This window comes from Phyllostomus hastatus, unplaced genomic scaffold, assembly GCF_019186645.2.
Source record: "Phyllostomus hastatus isolate PE091 unplaced genomic scaffold, TTU_PhHast_1.1 phas_scaffold_78, whole genome shotgun sequence".
NCBI classification, from domain to species: Eukaryota; Metazoa; Chordata; class Mammalia; order Chiroptera; family Phyllostomidae; genus Phyllostomus; species Phyllostomus hastatus.
Genome location: NW_025334041.1, coordinates 87,217,684 through 87,238,088, shown reverse-complemented (window position 1 = coordinate 87,238,088; position 20,405 = coordinate 87,217,684). Strand labels below are relative to the sequence as shown.

The window sequence follows — 20,405 nt, the reverse complement described above, 5'->3', positions numbered from 1 at the left end:
AAGTCCATCAAATTCCAACACAATAAAAAATAGAAACCCATATATATACAATATAATTGCAGAATGCCTAAGAAAAAGAGACCTTAAAAGTAGCCAGAGGGGGGGAAAGATAATAATCTGTAATAGCAAACTGATGACAATTAAGCTGACAAGAGACTCAATACTGGATGCCAGAAGAAAGTGGGATATATCTTTAAAGCAATGAGAGAAACTGGCTTATAACCCATAATTGTATTTCTAGCAAAATGATGTTTCAAGAACAAGAGTGAAATTTATACATATTCAGAAATTTTTTTAAAAGAACAATTCTACCAACCAACCCTCACTAAAGCAATTGCAAGTAGAGGGAAAATTATTGCAGAAAGAAAGTCTGAGATGAAAGGATTAATGGTGAGTAAAGTTAATATAAATAAATATTGGCTGATTCAGAAATGGGCAAAGGACTTGAATAGACACTTCGCAAAATATATATACAAATGGGCAATGAGCACATGAAAAAATGCTTAACATCACTACTTGTTAGGGAAATGCAAATCAAAACTTCAAAGAGACAATTCCATGCACCTGTTAGGATGGCTACCACCAGGAAACAGAAAATAACTAGCGCTGGCAAGGATGTGAAGAAACTGGAACCCTCGGAGAGTGCCCAAGAGACCACACAATGGTGTAACCACTGTGGAACACAACACAGCAGTTTCTCAAAATATTAAAAGTAGAAGTACCATATGATCCAGAAATTCCACTTCTGGATATATACCCAAAAGGACTGAAAGCAGAATTTTGAAGAGATATTTCTACATCTATACTCATTGCAGCATTATTCATAATAGCTAAAACATGGAAGCAATCCAGGTAGCCATGGATGGGCGAATAGATAACCGAAGTGTGGTATGTACATAAAGTGGAAGATTACTCCGCCTTAAAAGGAAACCCTGACATATGCCACAACATGGATGGACCTTGAGGACATTGTGCTAAATAAAATGAACCAATCACAAAAAGATAAATATTGTTTGATTCCAGTGCTCAGAACAGTTGAAATGACAGAGACAGAAAGTAGAATCGTGGTTGCCAAGGAAAGGGGGTGTAGTTATTGGAATGTGGAATACTAATGGGCATAGAGTTTTAGTTCTGCAAGATGGAAATAGTTCAGAAGATGGATGGTGATGATAGTGGCACAAAAATATGAATGTACTTAATGCCACTGAACTGCACACTTAGAAATAGTTAAGATGGCATCCTGGCTGGCATGGCTCAGTGGGTTGGAGTGTCATCCCACAAGTGAAAGGTTGCAAGTTTGCTTCTGGTCAGGGCACACGCCCAGTTTGCGAGTTTGGTCTGGCACATACAGGAGGCAACTGATTGATGCTTTTCTTCCACACCAAGGTTTCTCTCTCTCTCTAAAAGCAATGGAAAAAAAGTGTCCTTGAATGAAGGGTTAAATAAATAAATGAATGAATGAAGAGTTCAGATGGCAAATTTTATGTTATGTGTATTTTATCACAATAAAAATAAATTAAAAATAAATACATAAATACAAAATAAATAAAATGATGATAATAGAAAGTAATGTGTGTCTTTTAAAATAGATCTTTTTGACAAAACTAAAACTTAGAAACTCCATCCAAATAAAAATATTGATTGTATAAAACCTCACTGTTGCTGTAAATTTGTGGGACTAAAAAAGTAATATTGAACAACAATAGTACATAAGTTGGACCATATATTTTTTTGAAGGAAGGTAAAGATAGAGTTTAGTTTTTTAGAAGTTAAATATACCCAATAAAATGTCTGGGGTAACCAAAAGGAATAGAAACAGGGTATTACTTACAAATTAGTAAAAGAAAAAAAAAGTAGAATCTTAAAAAGCTAGACCCCAGGCCCCCGGCAGGTAGCTCGGCTGGTTAGAGCATGGCCTTGGTGTGCCAAGGTCGAGGGCTCTATCCGCCATCTGGGCACACACTAGAATCCAGGATGGGTAGAGGGATCTAAAAGGACAACAAGTCAATGTTTCTCTCCCTCTCTCCCTCTCCCTCTCCCTCTCCCCCCCCTCAAATCAATAAATACAATTTTTAAAAAATCTAGGCTGAATGATAACTAAATAATAATGAAACATTTTCTAAAAACTATAGTCAGTGGAAAAACCTCACAATCCGCTGTTTCTAGGCTACAACAGCAGTATGCCATTAGGCTGAAAGAGCCCTGCTTTGGGACATTAATCTGGTTAGAAAATAACTGAGAAAACATGGAAAGTGTCATAACAAGAAGTGTTAGAGAATCTGTCATTGGCATTCTCTTCTTGGAGATGGAACGCAATCGCTGAGCAATTCTAAATAAATACTTAAATCACAGGAATTTTAAAAAATGATGTCAAAACAAAAGTTTGAGGCCCTATTTTTCACAAAAATTTCCAAGAGTTTGCCATCAAATGGTGATGCCAATAGTATTGTGAGGAGTAATCAAGTATGTCACCATCAAGAGTTAATCAGAATTGACATGAGGGTTGGTGTGGAGTCACACATTTCAAGCCAAGATTCTGCACATGCTTTGAAACTGATGAAAGAAAGTAATAGGCCTTATCAGTCCAAACCTACTTTCAAAATATAAAAACTTCAAGGTGAATTACAATATTCCCTTAAAACCTTTGTAACCAGATTGCTGAGGGATGGAAGAGAACATTACTAAAGATACACTGTTCTGTTACTCATTCTAGTTGTTTTGCTAACAGAAATTCAGAAAGAAAGAGCAATTAAAATGAAAAAAAATCCCTGGGAAATTTCAGAAAACCAGAAAAAATGTGCAATGCATTTTGGAGTCAACATCTACTTTTTGGTGATATTGCTTTTTATAAGCTACACTGAGTAACTGAAACCTTGCAAGGAAAGTAGAATGTATCTAAAGTTAAAAATATTTTATTTCTGAGAAAACTGTGTCTATTAAGGATATAGGGAATCTAATTTGTGAACAAAGGCAAGTATTTTTTTCTAAATGGTGTAACTACTTTTATTAACCAATAAACCAGTTTATCTATTAGCAACACATCTATTAAAAATTTTCTATTAAATTATTCTATTATTTTATTCTATTAAATTATTCTAAATTTTCTATTAAATTATCTATTAAAAATTCGTAAGCAGAGGAAAGGCACAACGTACGGGAAGCTCCAAGGCTGCTGGAGACATGTTGGATTGCTGGTTGTGACTGAGGGACTTCTGTACGTGACTCGAACGTGGAAACTCGTCGCAAGCTACTCTGACCCATTCAGTTTACTTCATGCTGTTTATCCTTAAAAAAAATTTAAAAATTGAGATGTATAATGTATTCATGATTTTTTTCACTTTGGTAATTAGAAATTAAAGTTTTCCTCGCAATGCACCTTTTCTTCCCAAACACATTCAGTGACATTTTGTTGTTGACTTTAAATGAAAGAGCAAATGCTAAGGCAAGTATCTTGGGCTGGAAATAAAAGAGAAATATAAAGAGAACTTACAACTAATTTCAGTGCATTTCTACAAACTGTGCAAATGACTTAACCTTTGAGTGCCAGTTTCCTTTTCTGAAGAAAGGAACTAAATCCTAAATCACAGAACCTGCCTTATAGTCAGTTGGAAGGATTTAGTGAATGTGTGTGTGTGTATGTGTATATATATAGAGAGAGAGAATATATGTAAAGCACTTAAGCACTTAGAATAGTGTGGCACACAGCAAGCATTTAGAATTATTAATGGAAAAATTTAAATGAACATTGTCTTCATAAATTACTCAGGAGATAATGATAAGACAACTAATAGTGTAATGATGCCAAACTCTCAGCCTGTGCGGGGTTCCTGCAGAAAGTGCCCAAGAAGGTCTTAACTAAGCAGATGTTCACGGAGGCCACGGGTATGGATAAGATCACTGGGAGACTCTCACACCAGATCATTCTGGAAGCTGAATTTAATAAAATGCATGGCTATGTCTACATGGGAGCTGCTGACACAAGTGCAAGATTTAATGTTGTTGCTGCAACGTTTATGGAGGCTGAGCCAAGAGCTTCATACACACGTTGTCACGCACGTCTTGGAGATTTAATGGTGTTGAGGTTTGTCGGATATGAAAGAACTCTGCAGTAATTTCAGCACTGTCAATTCATTGTACGATACTATTCATGCCTCTCTGAAAAGCTGGCCAATTTTCAAAACATTCGTAAGCGGAGGAAAGGCACAACGTACGGGAAGCTCCAAGGCTGCTGGAGACATGTTGGATTGCTGGTTGTGACTGAGGGACTTCTATACGTGACTCAAACATGGAAACTCGTCGCAAGCTACTCTTGAAATGCGCAGGTGGCTGGTGCAGCAAGGTCTTGGCTGACTTTGGTCCCCATATTTGAAATTACCTTTTGTTTACAAATTTTAAACAATAGGATAAGCATTGCAAGCAATTTTTTTTTTCCTTAAGAGCTTCTAATTGCTGCCCTGACTGGTATGTTTCTGTTGGGCTTCATCCTGCAAAGCCAAAGGCTACTGGTTTGATTCCCAGTCAGGGCACAAGCCAGGGTTGCAGCTTTGGTTCCTAGTGAAGCACATGTGAGAGGCAATGGCTGATGTTTCTTTCCCTGTCCTTCTCCTGCGCCCCCCTCCCCTAGAAACCAACCAACCAACCAACCAACAAATAATGAGCTTCTCATTGAAACTTAGACATTTTTTCTCTTTGCCATCAAAGTTTAAAAGCAGAGTTTTATGGTTTGTCAGTTGAGAGCAGTGGTAAATATTTCAAAATCATTTGGGACATCATAGAGAAATTATGCCAAAGAGTTATACCCAATAGTTTCAAAGTTGAACAAATTATTTTAAGGAAAAAAAAATTCATGGTAATTCAGGTAGTGCATTTCCCTAATTACATCAGAAAAACAATTTATATTTTTTCCAATAAATGGTAGTCATATTACTAAGTTTGTCTTTTCAGAAAGCAATGACAACAAAATGAAAGAAATTTTAGAAGTACTGTTTCATGGAACAGTGTATTAAATGAAGAAACAGGTAATCACGTACAAGAATATTCGGAGTACCCGCCCACCACGGCCCGCCTACCGCACCCACTTGTCCACATACCCCTGAGGTCCTGGGTGAGCCACACAGCCCTTCTACCGGCTGCAGCTGATGGGATCCAGGGAGTCACTGTGTGGCCTTGGTGTGGAGCTGGGCTCAAACAATGAGATTCTCAGGCATTTGAGCTAAGTGACTCAGAGGAAAGTGACACCCAGTAGTGGACAGGGGAGCAGGCAGCGCAGCAAACCAGGGAGGCAGGGGCAGTTCCTGGAGACCCTGATAAGTGAGCTTCCAAGGGAGCACAGGGCAGCCACCCCTGCAGAGAGGCCATCCTGGCTTCAATCTGAAGCCTACTGAACGTAAGGTAAGGTCAGGAGCGCAGCTTTACCATGGCATTGCCCTGCCTGCGTTTGTCTCCCCTGAGCGGCTTTGGAGTCCTCGAGACTCATGGTTCTTAGGTGTTGTTATCACATGTCCCCCTGCAGATGTTCACCAGGCTCCTTAGGAAGTGGATGAATTAGCACAAGAGGACAGCTGGGAAATCCATCCAGGTAAAGGTTGTGATGAGTGTGGAATGGACTTCAGGAGAGGACTCTTACTGGGGCCCCAGAGTATTGTGACATCAGTGTCTGGAAGTCTCAGCAGCCTGGTGTTGAGGACAGGCGCCTGAGCATGTAGACACTCATCCCCAGGACACTAGCTCATGATCCCAAAGCCTCAGTCCTGGCGCCTCAGACATCTGTCTTCTGGCCTCACCCACTCCTCTCTAACAGACCATGAGCCACTTGGCTACCTGGTGTGCTGTCTCCCCACACCATGCCCATTCTCCCCTCAGTGATCTCGCTCACAAGGTTTCTGCCACCTAGCTTGATGTCCTCCTCTCCACCAATGCCATCTCTCAACCTTCAAGGCCTGGTCTAATCTCACTTGCTCTGGGCAGCCCTTGCCACCCTCCCCCGCTGAAGTTTGCCTTTTGGAGTCTTCAGGCCACTTACATTGTGTAATTCAGAAAAAGGATGTGGCAGGGACCTGGGACTCCCTGAGACCATGATGTAAAAGGAACAACACAGCAGCTCCTGTCCTTGGTTCCCACACCAGAAATTCAGGCTCTCCTCACTCTCTTTTTGCTTCTTTCTATGGCCCACCACTCCAAAAAGAAAGGAGGGTCAGAAGAGGTTTGTTCCTCCCACACCCATGTCTGGATTTCTAGTAATCCTGATCCCTGTCCAGGGTGCCTCTGGTTTCAGCTCTTCTCTCTCCTGCTTCTCCCAGGCTCTAAGCCACCACTCACAACACCCAGCCCTGGGGATTCCCCTGCCTCTGCCCCAGGCTGCAGTATCAGCTCAGGGGCCCCGCCCCGGCAGCCAACCACCCTTTACTAAGCACGTTAGTGCTCAGGTGTGACGAGCCCAGGATTCATCATAAGTTGGGGCGAACTTCCTGTTATCTTAAGGAGCTGGCTGGCTGGCTGCTCTTCTGGTGACCCTCCTTTCTCCAGGAACTACCCACTTTGTCCTCTTGGCTGTACCACTGGGTCGGCCCTGCTCTTCCCAATCTGCTGCCGAGCCGCCACGCACAGCTCAGCCCTCAGGCTTGCGGACCCCGTGCACCATCCTCAGCACTGATGCCATGGTTGGTGGACTTTTTCTGATTTCTCAGATGTGAGCCACAAAAAAGGCCAGGGCATGCTAAACCGAGAAGTGGAAGGCCCATCTTGTATCCTGCAGCTCTGTCTGCCCTTCCTCCAGGAAGCCTGGCCACTCTCACTCACTTGCATCTTCTGTTGTCTCCCAGATAATGCTACTGAAGGTAAGAATGCTTGTCATGGTGTGAGTGAGACCTGCAGAGGACACAGGCAGTGCCAGAGCACTCGCCAGAGCATGAGTAAAACAGTGGAGATTTAGTAGAAACTTAAAACAGCAGAACTACATTTTCTTTGAACATCGGCCCTCCTTCCCTTCCTCCCTCCCTCCTCCCTTCCTTCTATTACACTTTCTTCTTATTACCAAGAAAATGCACAGCTACTATTGAATTTTTTTCAAAATACAGGAAAGTGAAAAGAGCAGCATAAAAATTCTTCAAAATCCTGCCACTCAGATATCATTATTTTAAAGTCTTACTGTTATTTCCAGAGGCCTTTCCCCTTACAGCAAGACTGTAATAAAACTTTAACTAACAAAATAGTCCTAACTGAAAAAAGTCTTACAGTTATTAATATTAATAATAGCTAATGTTTAATGAGCTCTTTCTAGGTACAAGGCAATATTCTAAGACTTTTCATGCATTATTTTGCTTAATCCTCTCGACCCTAGAGATGGATGCTCTTTTTAACTCCACGTAACTGATGTGGAAATGGAGACACAGTTTCAGTAGGTGGCAAAGCTTCAACTTGAATCCAGGCTCGGAGAGAACCGAGCACTTGGTTAGTGCTCTTTTAAAAAGAGCATAGACTAACATGGACTCTTTTTGTTTCTTTGTACAAATACATTCTGAAAAAAATTTGAGTAATACAGTCATACTTTATATTGTTCAAGTAGTATATTTGTGCTAGAGAAAGTAAAAAAAAATACAGATGATTTTAAAGAGGAAAACAAAAATCGTTTGTAATCCTCCTACCCCCCAAGACCACTGTTTCCATTTGGGAGTTTGTCCTCCATTTCTGGAATGAATTTAGGGTTAGGATGTAGACAGCTACTGTTCTTAGAGAGGGCAACCTCATCCAGAGAGTCTTTTGATGAGCTGGGAACCCCGTGAACATTCGGCAGTTGGGTGCACACTGGAGGGTGTGACTTATGTTTGAAAGCTTGAAGACCGCTTCTGTCTGATGCAGGTGAGGTACGTTGCAGGGACGCACGCCAAATGCTGCAGGGTCTTTGCAGAGTCTCCCGCCCCACCCGGGGTTGCAGTGGGAAGGGAACTGGGCCAGAGGTCGACGACACTGGACTCTCCGCCTGAGATGCTTGAGCTGGGGAAGTCATTTGCTGCCCAAACCTCAGTTTCTTCATCTGTACAATGAGTTACTACATTTCTGTGGAGCTTCATTTCTGGGTTATCTGCTGCGTTTTAGACGATTCCTGACACAGTGCCCGCCCAGCTCTGGCAGGAAAACACAGAGGGCTGGCATTGTGAAAGGAGCCGGGGTCAGGGAACACCAAAGGCTTACTGACGCCCAAAAGAGGGTGCGAGCTTTATTTTCCCGAGGGCTGGGCCAGCCCAGCCGATTAGGGGGCCCGAGCAGCTGTGGGCCCAGGGAGGCCACTGGGCGTGAAGATTCAAATGGTTCTTTCCCACCCTCTCCCCCACCAGCCTGCTCTGTGTAAAAATTCCAAACTCCCAATCAAACCCCCTTCTCTTTTCTCCTTTCATTCACCTGCCCATCTTCCTCTCCTCTTCTCTCCTTTTTCTATCCAAACTCATAATTAATCGCTCAAGGCAAAAGTAATGAATGTTAATTGGCCATCTGTAGGAAGACTAATTAAAATCTACCACGCTGGGGTTTCAAACATACCTATAGCAACGGAGTGAATCGGGAATGAGGCGAGGAGGGACTGAGGTAACAGCTGAAAGACTGCAAAACACCATTGGGCTTAGGTGTGAGGGAACAATGCCAGAGTGGGCCGAGATGCTGGAGACAGGGAGGGTGGGAGAGCGTGCGGGAGGCTTCCTCGGTTTGCTCTTACCGGGACCAGGGCTGCGTTCTGTCGCTCTTCTATGTTATGTTTAACAAACACGCTTGCACACTTCCTTTTCACTGGACGTGGCGTAAGGGGTGGCTGGAGTTTGTCAACGCACTTGTTGTCCCACAGTCACACACCCAAACACACCCACTTACCCAGGAACACCTGCACCACGTCAAAATCACACCCAGACACCCAGACAGACAGACAGACACACGCTGGTTAAAGCACACACACAGCTTTGTTTGGGTTCACCTTGCAGGGCAGGACCCTGTTTCAGGTATACATGTGCACCCCCAGCTGTAAATTGAGAGCAACCAAGGGACACGGGGTGTGACTGCAGACAACTATGTGTGATCATACGTGTGCACACTGTTGCATGCATTCATGGTTTAAACACACAAACCCACTGCTATTCAAACGTTAATGCAGATGTGCACTCGCAGCAGTTTGCCCCTGCACTCACGTTCACACAGTGGTCTCACAGGTGTGCACCTACAACTGTACACCCAAACCCGAGTTTGTGTGCACATGCTGTTATCAGGCAGTTTCGCATAAAAATGCTTACATATAGGTACACACTCAATTACTCACGCCCCCATCCAGGCACAAACACAGTTAAAGCACCTGTGTGGTTAATGTTAATGCTAAGGTGGTGGGGAATCTCTGACACACACACACACACACACACACACACACACACACACACACGGCTGGGGCCTAGGACTAGCCCTAGGACTAGCCACACATATATACACCCATATGTGTGTACACAGAGACCCCAGCCCCAGGAGGGAGCACACCCCAATGATAGCCTTTCACCTTCCCCAAAGGACAGGGAGCAAGCCCTGGATCTGTGGGTACAGGCCTCCTCTTCTCTCCTAGAACACCCTGCTTTAAGCAACGTGAGAACCCACAGCCTGCCTAGAATGTCCCGCCCAGCCTCAGGGCAGAAACGATGGTGGATCTGAGGGGAGCGAGAGAGAAGTCCTGGGGGTTGGAACGGGCTTTGAGGAGGCCGGGCAGGGTGAGACAGCCAGCCCATGGGGTGGGTGGCAGGGCCTCTGCACCCTCTGCCTCTGGAGAGGGCCAGTTCTGTGGGTTGGAGGAGGCTCGGCCTAGGTGGGCATGACATTGTGGAAAGGGCCCTGGCAGAGGGGTTGGGTCCCTTTGATCAGGGCCCATTTTCTCCTACTTAGAGTGAAAAGCGAAGGGACTTTCTGGACAGTTCTGGGACCTCATCTTCATTGCTGTAAACTCTCATTATGACCAGCTTAGATGAAAGCAGGTGGGAGTACAAATGCACAAAAGAACTTCCTGAGACATGGGAGATGAAAACCTGGAAAGGGTCACCAGAGAGAAAGAGCTCAGGGTCCTACCCAAGGATCCTTACAAGAAAGGGTTAATTAAACATTCGCTGTCCCTGGGCTTTGTGCCGAACCCCTCTGTGCTTGGAGGCTCAGGGTCTGAGGTTGTCAGACCTTTACAACCCAGAGTCAGTGCCCAAGGCTCATCCTCAGGTTCGCTGGGAAAACAGCTGGGAGAAGAGCAGGCCAGAGGAGAGCATGTCCTCAGTGCCACCAGAGGGACCTGTGTGCAGGGTGCCTCACTAGGAGTCAGGAGGCAGACATGGAAGGAATTCTCAGCTATAACAGGCAGGATGCTAAGAATCCCTGATGCCCCAGGAGTGACCAACACACACCAGGCCAGGTGCTCCTCCCCTCCCCTCTGGGATCCAGGTGGCCTGGCTACTTTATACCCCCACCTGACAAATGAGAAGGCCCACTGCTCTGATTAGCCAGGGCCATGTGGCTGTAAGTGGCCAGGCCAGCCCGCAGAAGCTGAGTCCAGTGGGCTGGCTCCTAATGCTGAGCAGCCCTTGGGATTTCCTGGTGGAGGACAGGAAAGAGCAGCACCTGCTTCCCAGGGTGTGGACTTCCTGGAGAGCCTCCAAGCCCTCAGGGATCTCCCTCTGCCCCCACCAAGGCCTCAGAATTCTCTGGGAGGAACAGACACGCACGCACACACTCTCACACTCTCACACACACACAATCCTATGACAGCTTCTACATTTGGAGCTGACAGATGTGCAAGGTAACAGCTCGGCACCGCCTGTGCAGCTGAGGCCCTGCATCAAGAGCGGGATTATTTCCAGCGAGACTCAGAAAGGCTGCGTGAGCACGCACCCGGTTGTGTGTGAGTGTGTGTGTGAGGAAAAAGTGTATGAGTGTGTAAGTGTGTGTGGCTCCTCCTGCGATCTTTCTCCTTCCATTGAAATCTGTCTCCCTTACTATATTTTCTTTTTTAAGATTTATTTATTGAATGTATCGGGGTGACATCAGTTAATAAAATTATATAGGTTTCAGGCATATGGTTCTATAACACATCATCGGTATGTTGTATTGTGTGTTCACCTCCCCAGACCGTGGCATTTTGGCAGTGTTGGAGAGGGGTCAGCTGCTGCCCTCTTACTGTATTTTCCTATCTTTCTGTTGCTGTCTGTTTTCTTGCCTGTGTTGTCTGTTTCTCTATCTGCTCTCACTGTCCTGCTCCCCTGTGTGAGTCTCACTCTCATGATAGGCCTGGAAAGTGGAGTCCCCGAGGTTCAAAAGTAACTTTCTTCTCCCTCACTTCCTCCTTTCCCCCAACCCCTCCCTGAAAATAGAAGTCCGGGGGTTCTCCTTTTTCACACTAAGGGCAGATAGGGCTGAGGGTGAATACATGAAGATGGGTGAAATGGGAGACAAAGAGCAAAGTAGGGGAGTCCTGCTGGGAAGTAACAATAATTTTGGGGTTGCGGGGGGAGCTGGGCTCTACTTCAGAAGTCAGGGACAATATCTGGGCTTGGCCCCGCCTCCCAGCACTGTAGGTGGGCAGAAGGACCTTGAGATTGGGGTAGGGGAGCAAGGATGGCCACTCCATCCTCTCCCCAGCAGCCCTTTCACCCTTCTCCAGCTGGCCCGAGGCCCAGAGTGATTCCTTAGTGAACTTCCCTGCAAACTACCCAGTGGCCTGGTCCATTCCCCACCTCCCCCACACCCTGGATCCCTGAGAGATTCAGTGGGGACTGGTGAGGTGTCACTCCATGTGGTCCCCACTGTAGCAACCTCCCTGTCACCACATGGACCCCACTGGTGAGGGACCACAGCTGAGCAGTCTTGGGCATGTTACACAGAAGCATGCATGTGCTACATGACTGAGGCTTATTAGACACATGTTAGTGCAGGAGGCCATGTCCTGTGGGGAGAGGCTGTGGTTCCATGAAGGAGGCTGAGGGAAGTTCCCTAGAGCCCAGCTCCCTGAGGTGAGTCATGGGGAGATGGAGCATGACCTGGAGGTGTGGTTCCGAGTGGGGAAGAAGGAGCAGCTGGGCACCTTCAGGCTTGGCTAACAATGGGCCCAAGCACCAGCCTGCGTTGTATTCGAGGGACAAAGGACAGGAATTGGGGAGGGGCATCTGACCAGCCTAGTCCCAGCTGGTCATGCTCAAGGACAGAGGTGCTGGAGGTCCCTGGGGTGGGCCTGGAATATTCTCTGTACTTCCCTGCCCCTCACAGGCCAGCTGCTGGCCCCCAGCTCAGGGGCTTTAAACACAAAACCAAAACATCACCCAGCTCATCCATGCCAAAGACAAAGAAAAACCTTGTTTGTCTTTTGGCTAATCTGAGGCCCTGCTCGACCTGGCAGCTGGGCTCTGGGCATGTGCAGGCATGTATTGCGTGTGCTTGCATGTGCCCCTGTGTGTAGTGGCCAAGGCGAGGCCATGCATTCTGGGAACACAGACTGTTAACCCTCTGGTGGGTGCCTGCTCATGGCCTTGAGCCTGACAAGAACGTCTTCCTGGCCCAGTAGTGTAGGACCTGGAGAGGCTGAGCCCAGGCCAAGGATGGAAGCCTGGGAAATCCCTGTGGCCAGTGCTCATGGGTCACTAAAGAGGCCTGGGAGCCTGCCAGGGAAAGTGATCCTGGCCCCTTCTGTTTCCTCTGCTCCATGAGGGCCCAGAATCCTAGAGGACAAGAAGAAAGAGAGACAGGTCTAGGGTCATTTCCAAGGCTCTTAAATCCCTGGGCTCAGAGAGGACTAGTGTCAGGCATGGGAGGTTCTCGCCACCTTGTGGGGACTTGTGGTACTGCTCCCTAAGTCCTGGATAACCAGCCTGGTGGGGAGAGAAAACCTTGTGGGAGGATCACTGAGCTAGGGGTTGGGCTGGTGCTCACTTCCCACACACTTCCATGGGACAAAGGGGCCAGGTGGAGCAAGGCACCCGACACTCACCAGACAGAAGGGGCCACTGAGGCTGGCCCAGCCCCACCCACAGAGGCAAACCTGATATCCTCAGATGCAGCCTGACCATGTTTGAAACAACTTGGAGAAAGGTTTATGGGGGGGAGGGGGGATTTTAGAGCTCATCTGTTCTGAGGAAAGCTCAGAAAGGGAGAGGACCCTCTCTGAGAACCCACAGCATCTCCATCACAGAAAGAAGTTAGACAGAGGGCTGTTGATCCCACAGTTCATGCATTTTCCCATGGGTCTAGTGAATCCAGGGCAACCTGTCCAGACTGAACCCCTGACCTACCAAGGCCCAGAAAAGAATAGCACAGTGAGAGTTCTGGCCTCAGGTTAGCAAGGAGGGCATCTGGGCCATGTGGAAGTGGTGGAGCTGCAAGTGGGGCTTCAGGATGATCTGAATATTGATAGTAAAAAGCAATGAATCACTAATATTAGCATCTATGGGGCAAATACTGTGCTTAACATTACATAGACAGGGTTACTTAATACAATGATCCCCTGAGGAAGTCACCCTTATAATTCACATTTTTATTTGAAAAATGTTATGTATATTTTTAAAAGACTTTTATTTATTTTTATAGAAGGTGAGGGAGAGAGGGACAGAAACATCAATGTGTGGTTGCCTCTCACACACCCCCTACTGGGGACCTGGCCTGCAACCCAGGCATGTGCCCTGACTGGGAATTTGGTTCATAGGCTGGTGCTCAATCCACTAAGCCACACCAGCCAGCACTATTTATTTACTTTTAGAGAGGGGGAGGGAGGGAGGAAGAGAGAGAGAGAAACAGATGTGAGAGACAGAGATAGGTTGCCTCTCGTATGCACCCTAACCTGGGACCCAACCTGAAACCCAGGCAAGTGTCCTGACCTGGAATTGAACCAGTGACCTTTTACTTTGTGGGGCAATGCCCAACCAAGCCACACCAGGGCTAATCTACATTTTTCAGATGGGAAATCGAGGCACAGAAAGGCCAGTTGCCCTGGTTTGCAGTTGGTAAATGGCAGAACAGGGATCTGTGTAGTGATTTTGACTCCAGTGAGTAAAAAGGCTCTACTGAGTGAAAAAAAAGTGTGGATTGCTTGCTCCCTTCTAGGAAACCCAGCAGGGCATTGCCTACCTCAGGCCCAGGACCTCCCTCCAGCCAAAGGAACTGCTTGGATTTCTCCAGGAAGCACAACCTCAGTGCGCCCTCTGCTGTGCACAAGGAGGAGCAAAGAGAGTTCCCTCCTGTGCAATCAGACCCAGGGCTGAGTCTTGGAGCTGGCTGGCAGGGACCACACTCTCTCCTCCCAAATAATGGGCAGGAAGGGGCTGGTGGGCTGTAGACCACCACTGCAGAGCCCCCAGCTTGCCCACATCTACCCACCTGAAAGATGGGTTTTGTCCTACTCCTGGTTTCTCAGGGCTTTACCCACCCCACTGAGGACCAGGACCATGGGAAAAAGAGGTACTACCAGTAAGGCCGCTGAGGAGGTAAGATCCATTCAGAGAATTGCCATGTGGGCAAGGGGCAGAAATGGGAATCTGAGAGAGCCAGAGGAATGACCCCTCCCCCTGAAGGCTGGACACTATTTGAGTAAGTCAAGGGTGGAGAGGCTTAGCAAAGATTGGGAGCACTGTAGGCAAAAGCATGAAGGAACAGGTGTCTGGGTATGCCTGTCTTGGCCAACTTTGTTTGAACTTGGGCTGCCACTGAGTGGGACTCAGTGAGAAGAGGCACACAGCCCCCAGACAACTCCCCTGGAAATAAGGGCAGCATCCCGAGTTCGGGTTAATTGCCTCAGGAACAACTCCCAGCCCCAGCAAACCAGGGAGTCTGGCATGGGCCCTGTATCAGAGGCATTACTGTACTCCAGGCACTAATAAAGGACAATTCACATTTTATTTTTATCTGCCTTTGCCATGTACAAAAACTCTCAGCCCCAACCCCATCTGCAGAACAAAGGGCAGGTTCTGGAGGGAGAAGGCATTGGAATGAGGCCATGAAGTTCAACAGAAAGTCCTGCTACCCTGAGTAAAAGGCATCCCTGTGGGCTGAAACTTGCACTGTCCTCCCTCCCTACCAGGCTACCCATGAATCTACTGGTCCCTCCTATTTGAAGTAGTTTACCCAACCTTCCCCACGGACTGGCCATGAAGAGACCCAACCCCCTCTCTTCAGCTTCTGAAGTATTTCAGCTTCTTGTCCCACTTTTCCATTCTTAAAATTATATTCCTAGAGAACACCAACACCCATAAGTTCTCTCTCACAAACCTCTTCCTAACTCAGAGTGCTCAACACAGACTCCTGAGAACCGGGCGCCCCAGTGACCTCGCAGCTGGCTGGGTCTGGGCGTAGGGCAGTAGGCACAAGTGCTTATCTGTGTAAAGCAGGGCTGGTGGTGCCACTGTGACAGTATGTGAGGAGGCACAGGGCCTCTGGGTCTGCCTGAAAGAGGGAGAAGAGAGCCCCAGGAAGCCAAGGATCTGGGCTTATTGATCGTAGAAGTCAATATGAGCTCCAGACTTGAACGTATCCTTTTGCAGCAAACTTAGCAGTTTATGGGCTGACACCCTACAATCCACCAGCTTCCCCTCTGTCTTCAGCACCTGCAGCCTTTTCCGCAAGTCTTCGTCTATGCAGGTCTCTCGGGCCAGCTGCTGCATGTCTGTGTCCAGAGGCCCTAAGGAGTAAAGAGCAGAAGATGAAGGGAGTAGCTGAGGCAAGGGCCCTGCCATCTGTGTGAAGTGGGATGGACTCGAGTCTGGTCAGAGGCAACACCTATTGGCTAACATGCATGGTCAAAGACTCCACTGTGTCACCACTAAGCTCCAGACTCACCCGAATTCCAGTGCCCACTGAACATGGTCCCTCCAGACCACCATGTGTACAACCGAGTTTATCTCCTGTCCAACCAGCGCCTCCTCCTGAGGTGATGTCAGTGAACTCGTACAAGTACTTCTGTTTTTCATACAGGAACTACAGCACCCCAGAATTTGGAGTTAATGGGCTTCAAGGGCAGAAAATAAAGGAACTCAGGATTGGAAAAATTAGCCTCCTGAGCCTCAAATGTCTTTCAACCACCTGTGCATCCCTGCTACATGGGGACCTGCTACCTTTCCAAACAGCCTATCCCCCTTTGGACACCTGGTGGAACATTCTCTCAGAGACTGATATAAAACTGGGACTAATCTCAGCCTTCATGCAGGCCCAGGTGGCCTTGCATGGAGTTCAGGTTCCTCCTACTCCCCTGAGATCTAGAGCAGTCACATAGCATTCTGGAGTCTGAGCCACTCCTGGCTGTGGTTTCCATTTGCTCAGTGTTGATCAAACACATCCTAGGCTGAGCTCAGACTGAGTGCTGAGCTGGAAGCACAACTGTGTGTGTGTGCATTAGGGAGGATGACCTGGGCACTGGAGAGTGTGAGGAAGTAGAAATGGCACTGATTGTGAATTTGGAGATAAGGTTTGATCCTGGCTCAGCCAAACACCTGGGCTTTGGTCAGGTCGTTCTACCTCTTTGACCCCAGGGTGCCAAGAAGAATCGACTATTGGGTCTTACCTGAGTTGCCCAGACATTATACAACAGCTGTCACCACCTTCTAATTGCAGCAACCTCACACCTAGAATAGAAGCCTCACTTCTAAGAAAGAGACACAGTGGCCTCACGGTAGGGTGGTGGGAGACCAGACCAAGCCTTAGAAAGTCCACTACCCTTTGACTTCTGTGAGGGCTCCATCTCATTTACCCAGCAACCTCTCTGCCACCCCACCCCCGCACCAGCATTCCAGCACAGCTGAGCCCGAGTTGAATGTCAGCTTTCAACAATGTCTGTGTGCTCTTCATGCAACTAATATTTTCTGCAGACTGCCTCAGTGGCATGCTTCATTAGATGCTGGGGACAGTCAGGCACGGTCCCTGCCTTCAAGGCTTTCCTATCCAGGGAGACAAGTACACACTTGAAGTTAATCCAGCGTGGTGAGTCCCACTTAACAATCAGAAGTGCTAACAATTAGACAGCACTTCACAATTAGGGATTATTTTCACATATATTACCACATTCAGTCCTCCAAACTGCCCAGTAAGACAGGCAGAATCTTCCATTTTACATGAGGAAATGGGGCACAGGCCTGAAATTGAAACCCTAATTGTCTCTCAAACTCGAATAGCTCAGACTTTCCGGCCTCACCCCCAGTTCAGGCAGCTCCTTGCTCTCTCGGTACCCTCTAACTACGGCTCCCTGCCCCTGCCAGCCCTAGCCTCCTTGGATCCTGTGTTTTCCTTAAGGCCAAGGTTCAGGAACAAAATATTTGGAGAGGAGAGACTAGGTATCTTGTCCAGCCCCCAGAGGGGAACCAGATGATTCTGGGAGACCAGGATGGCAGTAATACCCCACTCACCTGGGGCATAGTTCAGCACCCTCACACTAGGCTCCTCTTCCGCCAGGACCTGGAACATCATGTCACGGGCAGCCTTCCCTGCACAGTACAGTGTCCAGCCCTTGAAGGGTTGCAGGGCACAGAGGGACGAGATGTTAACCACAGTCCTGCTGAGGCCAGGACTGTCTGGGAAGGCCTTCAGGATGCTGGAAGTCAGGCAGAGCATAGATGTTAAGTTCAGAGCCCAGTAGCTGTTCACTTCAGCTGCGTCGGCTATGTTAACGAAGCCTTTGGACACATCCCCAAGACTGCCTGGAAAACAAAACCTTAAGAATCACCCAGTGCAAGGTGGGCTTTTTCTTTCCCCAGCTCTGTCCAAATTCCTCGACACCCCCTTCCCATCCGGACATATAGGACGAATCTCCCTAGTGCTTTTGAAGGCGCCTCTCTCTTCCCAGCTCTGCAGACGCACACACCGGAGCCACCCACTCACTCCAAGTTGCAGACTGAGAAGGCCCTGCTCTGGGGTTGGGGGAGAACTCCCGGAGCCTTTTGCGGAAGCGCAGATGTTTAGTTCTGCGGGGAGACCTCATGCCCGGACTCAGGCTTCCGCCAGAGGGCGCTGAGCAAGGCGATCGGGAAAGTTCCACAGACGTTTCATAAAACCTGGCCTTCTTAAGGAAAGGGCAAAGGGCGGATAGCGAGTGGAGGTGGGTGGGGATGGACTGAGCACCAGGTCTTCCTCTACACCTCGCCGAAACTAGGGCTTTTCAGGCGTCTTCTCTGACTCCTAGTAATCACCTTTAAAGTTCCAAGCGGTGGGGGCAGTGAGAAGAAGAATGGAAAGGGACGCTAAGTGAGAGTTCCAAGCGCTCACTTGGGGAGTCCGTCTCCCGCCGACGGGCGTCTTACCTGCGTTGTTGATCAGTAGCACTCGCTGCAGCCCTTCGGGCCTGGGGAGCTGGCGCAGAGCGTCACGAAGCTGCTGCAAGCCGGCCTCGGCGCCCAGGTCGCCGGGCACTAGCACCACGAGCAGGCCGGCGCATCCAGCGCCCAGCTCGGCCTCCAGCTGCCGCAGCGCCTCGTCGTTACGGGCGTTTAGGACCAGCACGGAGCCAGGAGATAGCCGCGGGGCCAGGAGCAGGGCCAGCACCCGGCCGAAGCCGCGGGAGGCCCCGGTCAGCACGCACACGGCTCGACCTAGGCAGTCCTCTCGGCCACTGTCGTCCTCCATCCTCGGACCTCCCCCTGCTAACCGCAGGAACCACAAAGCTAGCGGCGCCTAGGGCCGCGAGGGGAGCAGGCGAAGGCCCCGCCCCACGGGGGCGGGGACCTAGGGCTTTGGGCGGTGTTCGACAGAACCATTGGGCACTTGATTGGGCACTTGATTGGGCACTGGTTTCCTCCGGCGCTAGAGGCAGAAGTGGTGGCTCCTGCTCCCTTAGGACTCCGCGCGAAAGAAGTAAACCAGAAGCGCAGGGGAGGCGCGCCCTCCACGGGAAATCCTAGAATCCTATCCCATCTCGGAGCTGCGCACTGCAGGACGTTCAGTTCCCCACTGGGACGCGTTCTCCTCCAAGTCCAGACCCAACCTTGCACAGGTGACTTTCTCCTGGTCAGGCTACCTTGCTCTGTGGCTAGCATACTTTTTTTTCAACAACAACAACAAAAAAATCCTCACCCGGGGATATGTTTATTGATGTTGAGATAGAGAAGAAGGGAGGGAGGGAGGAAGAGAGAGAGAGAAATATTGATGTGAGAAACTTCCATTAGTTGACTCCTACACGTCCCCTACCAGGATGGAACCCGCAACCTAGGTCTGTGTTCTGACCGGGATGAACCAGCCGCCTTTTCTGAAATACCAGACGAGGCTCCGACCAACTGGGCCACCCTGCCAGGGCAAGCATCCTTTTTCAGCAAAAGCCCTGAATGAAGCCCATGCCAGGTTAGGGCTTGGGGTCCCCAGTGGCCTTGGGGAATTCACCCCCTGCGGGTTACAGGAGCTCCTCCGGGAGAACCACAGTGGCTTTGTTAAATGATGTAAAAACCTCTTCTTCTTTACCAGGCTCTAAGCAACCTGGTGCTGGCGCCAGATTTCTGACCCCTCCATTCCCTAAGAGTTTGTGTACCCCGGGACTCTGCACCCTCTCATACTACACTCTTCCTAGTGGGCAGTTGCGTCTGCTCCTGGCTTCCAGTTTACAAAGATGATCACCTAAGTCAGGCCCACATCTGTGCCTCAGAAAACGCTCGTTTACGACTTTTTTTCAAGGGGAAGGAGAAATAGGTAAGTTGGCTACAAATCTTCTTAAAGGGAGCCTCTTCAGAGTTTAGAAAGGGTGGTAAGACTGTACATCTCCGTGGAACATATTCTAAGGACAAATGAGCCCTGACTGTTGTGGCTTAGTTGGTTGGGGCATCTTCCAGGAAACCGAAAGGTCACGGGTTCAAGTCTGGCCAGGGCACAGGCCTGGGTCGTGGTGTCGGTCCTGATGGAGGTGTGTAGGAGAGGCCACCCATGTCAGTTGTTCCTCTGTCACATCAACGCTTCTCTCCCTCCCTTCCCCTCTCTCTTAAAAAAAGTTAATAAGCATGTCCTCAGGGGAGGATAAAAAAAGGAACAACTGAAACTGCAAAGAAATCTTAAACTTCATCGAGTAGATTAATTGTTAATATGTATAGAGCTATTTTGAAATTATGTAAAGACAAAGAAAACAAGTATGCTGATGTTAGAGAAAAAAAGATCAAGTATGAATTCAAGGAAGTTAAGGGGAAAACTTGTAAAATTGAATTTGAATGGAAAGCCAGAGCATTGTAGAATTTATTTCAGTCAGTTTTACTGTTATGTGATAACACCCCAAACACTGTTGTCTCTTCCTGATAACCTGGCACTTGGTATCTACGACCACACCCACCCTTTAAAGAGTTCTCCCTGCATCCAGGGCAGAGATTACAGTGGTGCTCAGACAAAGTATACAGTTGTGTTCACTTGGGCCAGACAGGGCTTTTTCTTTTCTTTTCAAATTCAAGGTGACATTTCTAACATGGGAG

General features: G+C 48.2%; 1 protein-coding gene across 1 annotated transcript; it reads right to left on the bottom strand.

Annotated features, from left to right (window-relative positions):
- Positions 1 to 14,858: 14,858 nt before the first annotated feature.
- Positions 14,859 to 18,667, bottom strand: SPR (sepiapterin reductase). The gene is made up of 3 exons (XM_045827868.1): positions 18,267 to 18,667; positions 17,376 to 17,666; positions 14,859 to 15,658 (listed from the first exon to the last, which is right to left on the bottom strand). Exons 1-3 carry the CDS (start codon positions 18,586 to 18,588, stop codon positions 15,468 to 15,470), a joined length of 804 nt encoding a protein of 267 aa, XP_045683824.1. The 5' UTR covers positions 18,589 to 18,667; the 3' UTR covers positions 14,859 to 15,467.
- Between the last annotated feature and the right edge of the window lie 1,738 nt (positions 18,668 to 20,405).

Excerpts from the sequence above, each read along its gene's own strand:
- SPR (XM_045827868.1), bottom strand. The coding sequence starts at position 18,588 with ATGGAGGACGACAGTGGCCGAGAGGACTGCCTAGGTCGAGCCGTGTGC. Across the intron at positions 17,667-18,266 it reads GCTACTGATCAACAACGCAG|GCAGTCTTGGGGATGTGTCC; the intron begins GTAAGACGCCCG and ends TTTGTTTTCCAG. Across the intron at positions 15,659-17,375 it reads GGTGCTGAACTATGCCCCAG|GGCCTCTGGACACAGACATG; the intron begins GTGAGTGGGGTA and ends TTTACTCCTTAG.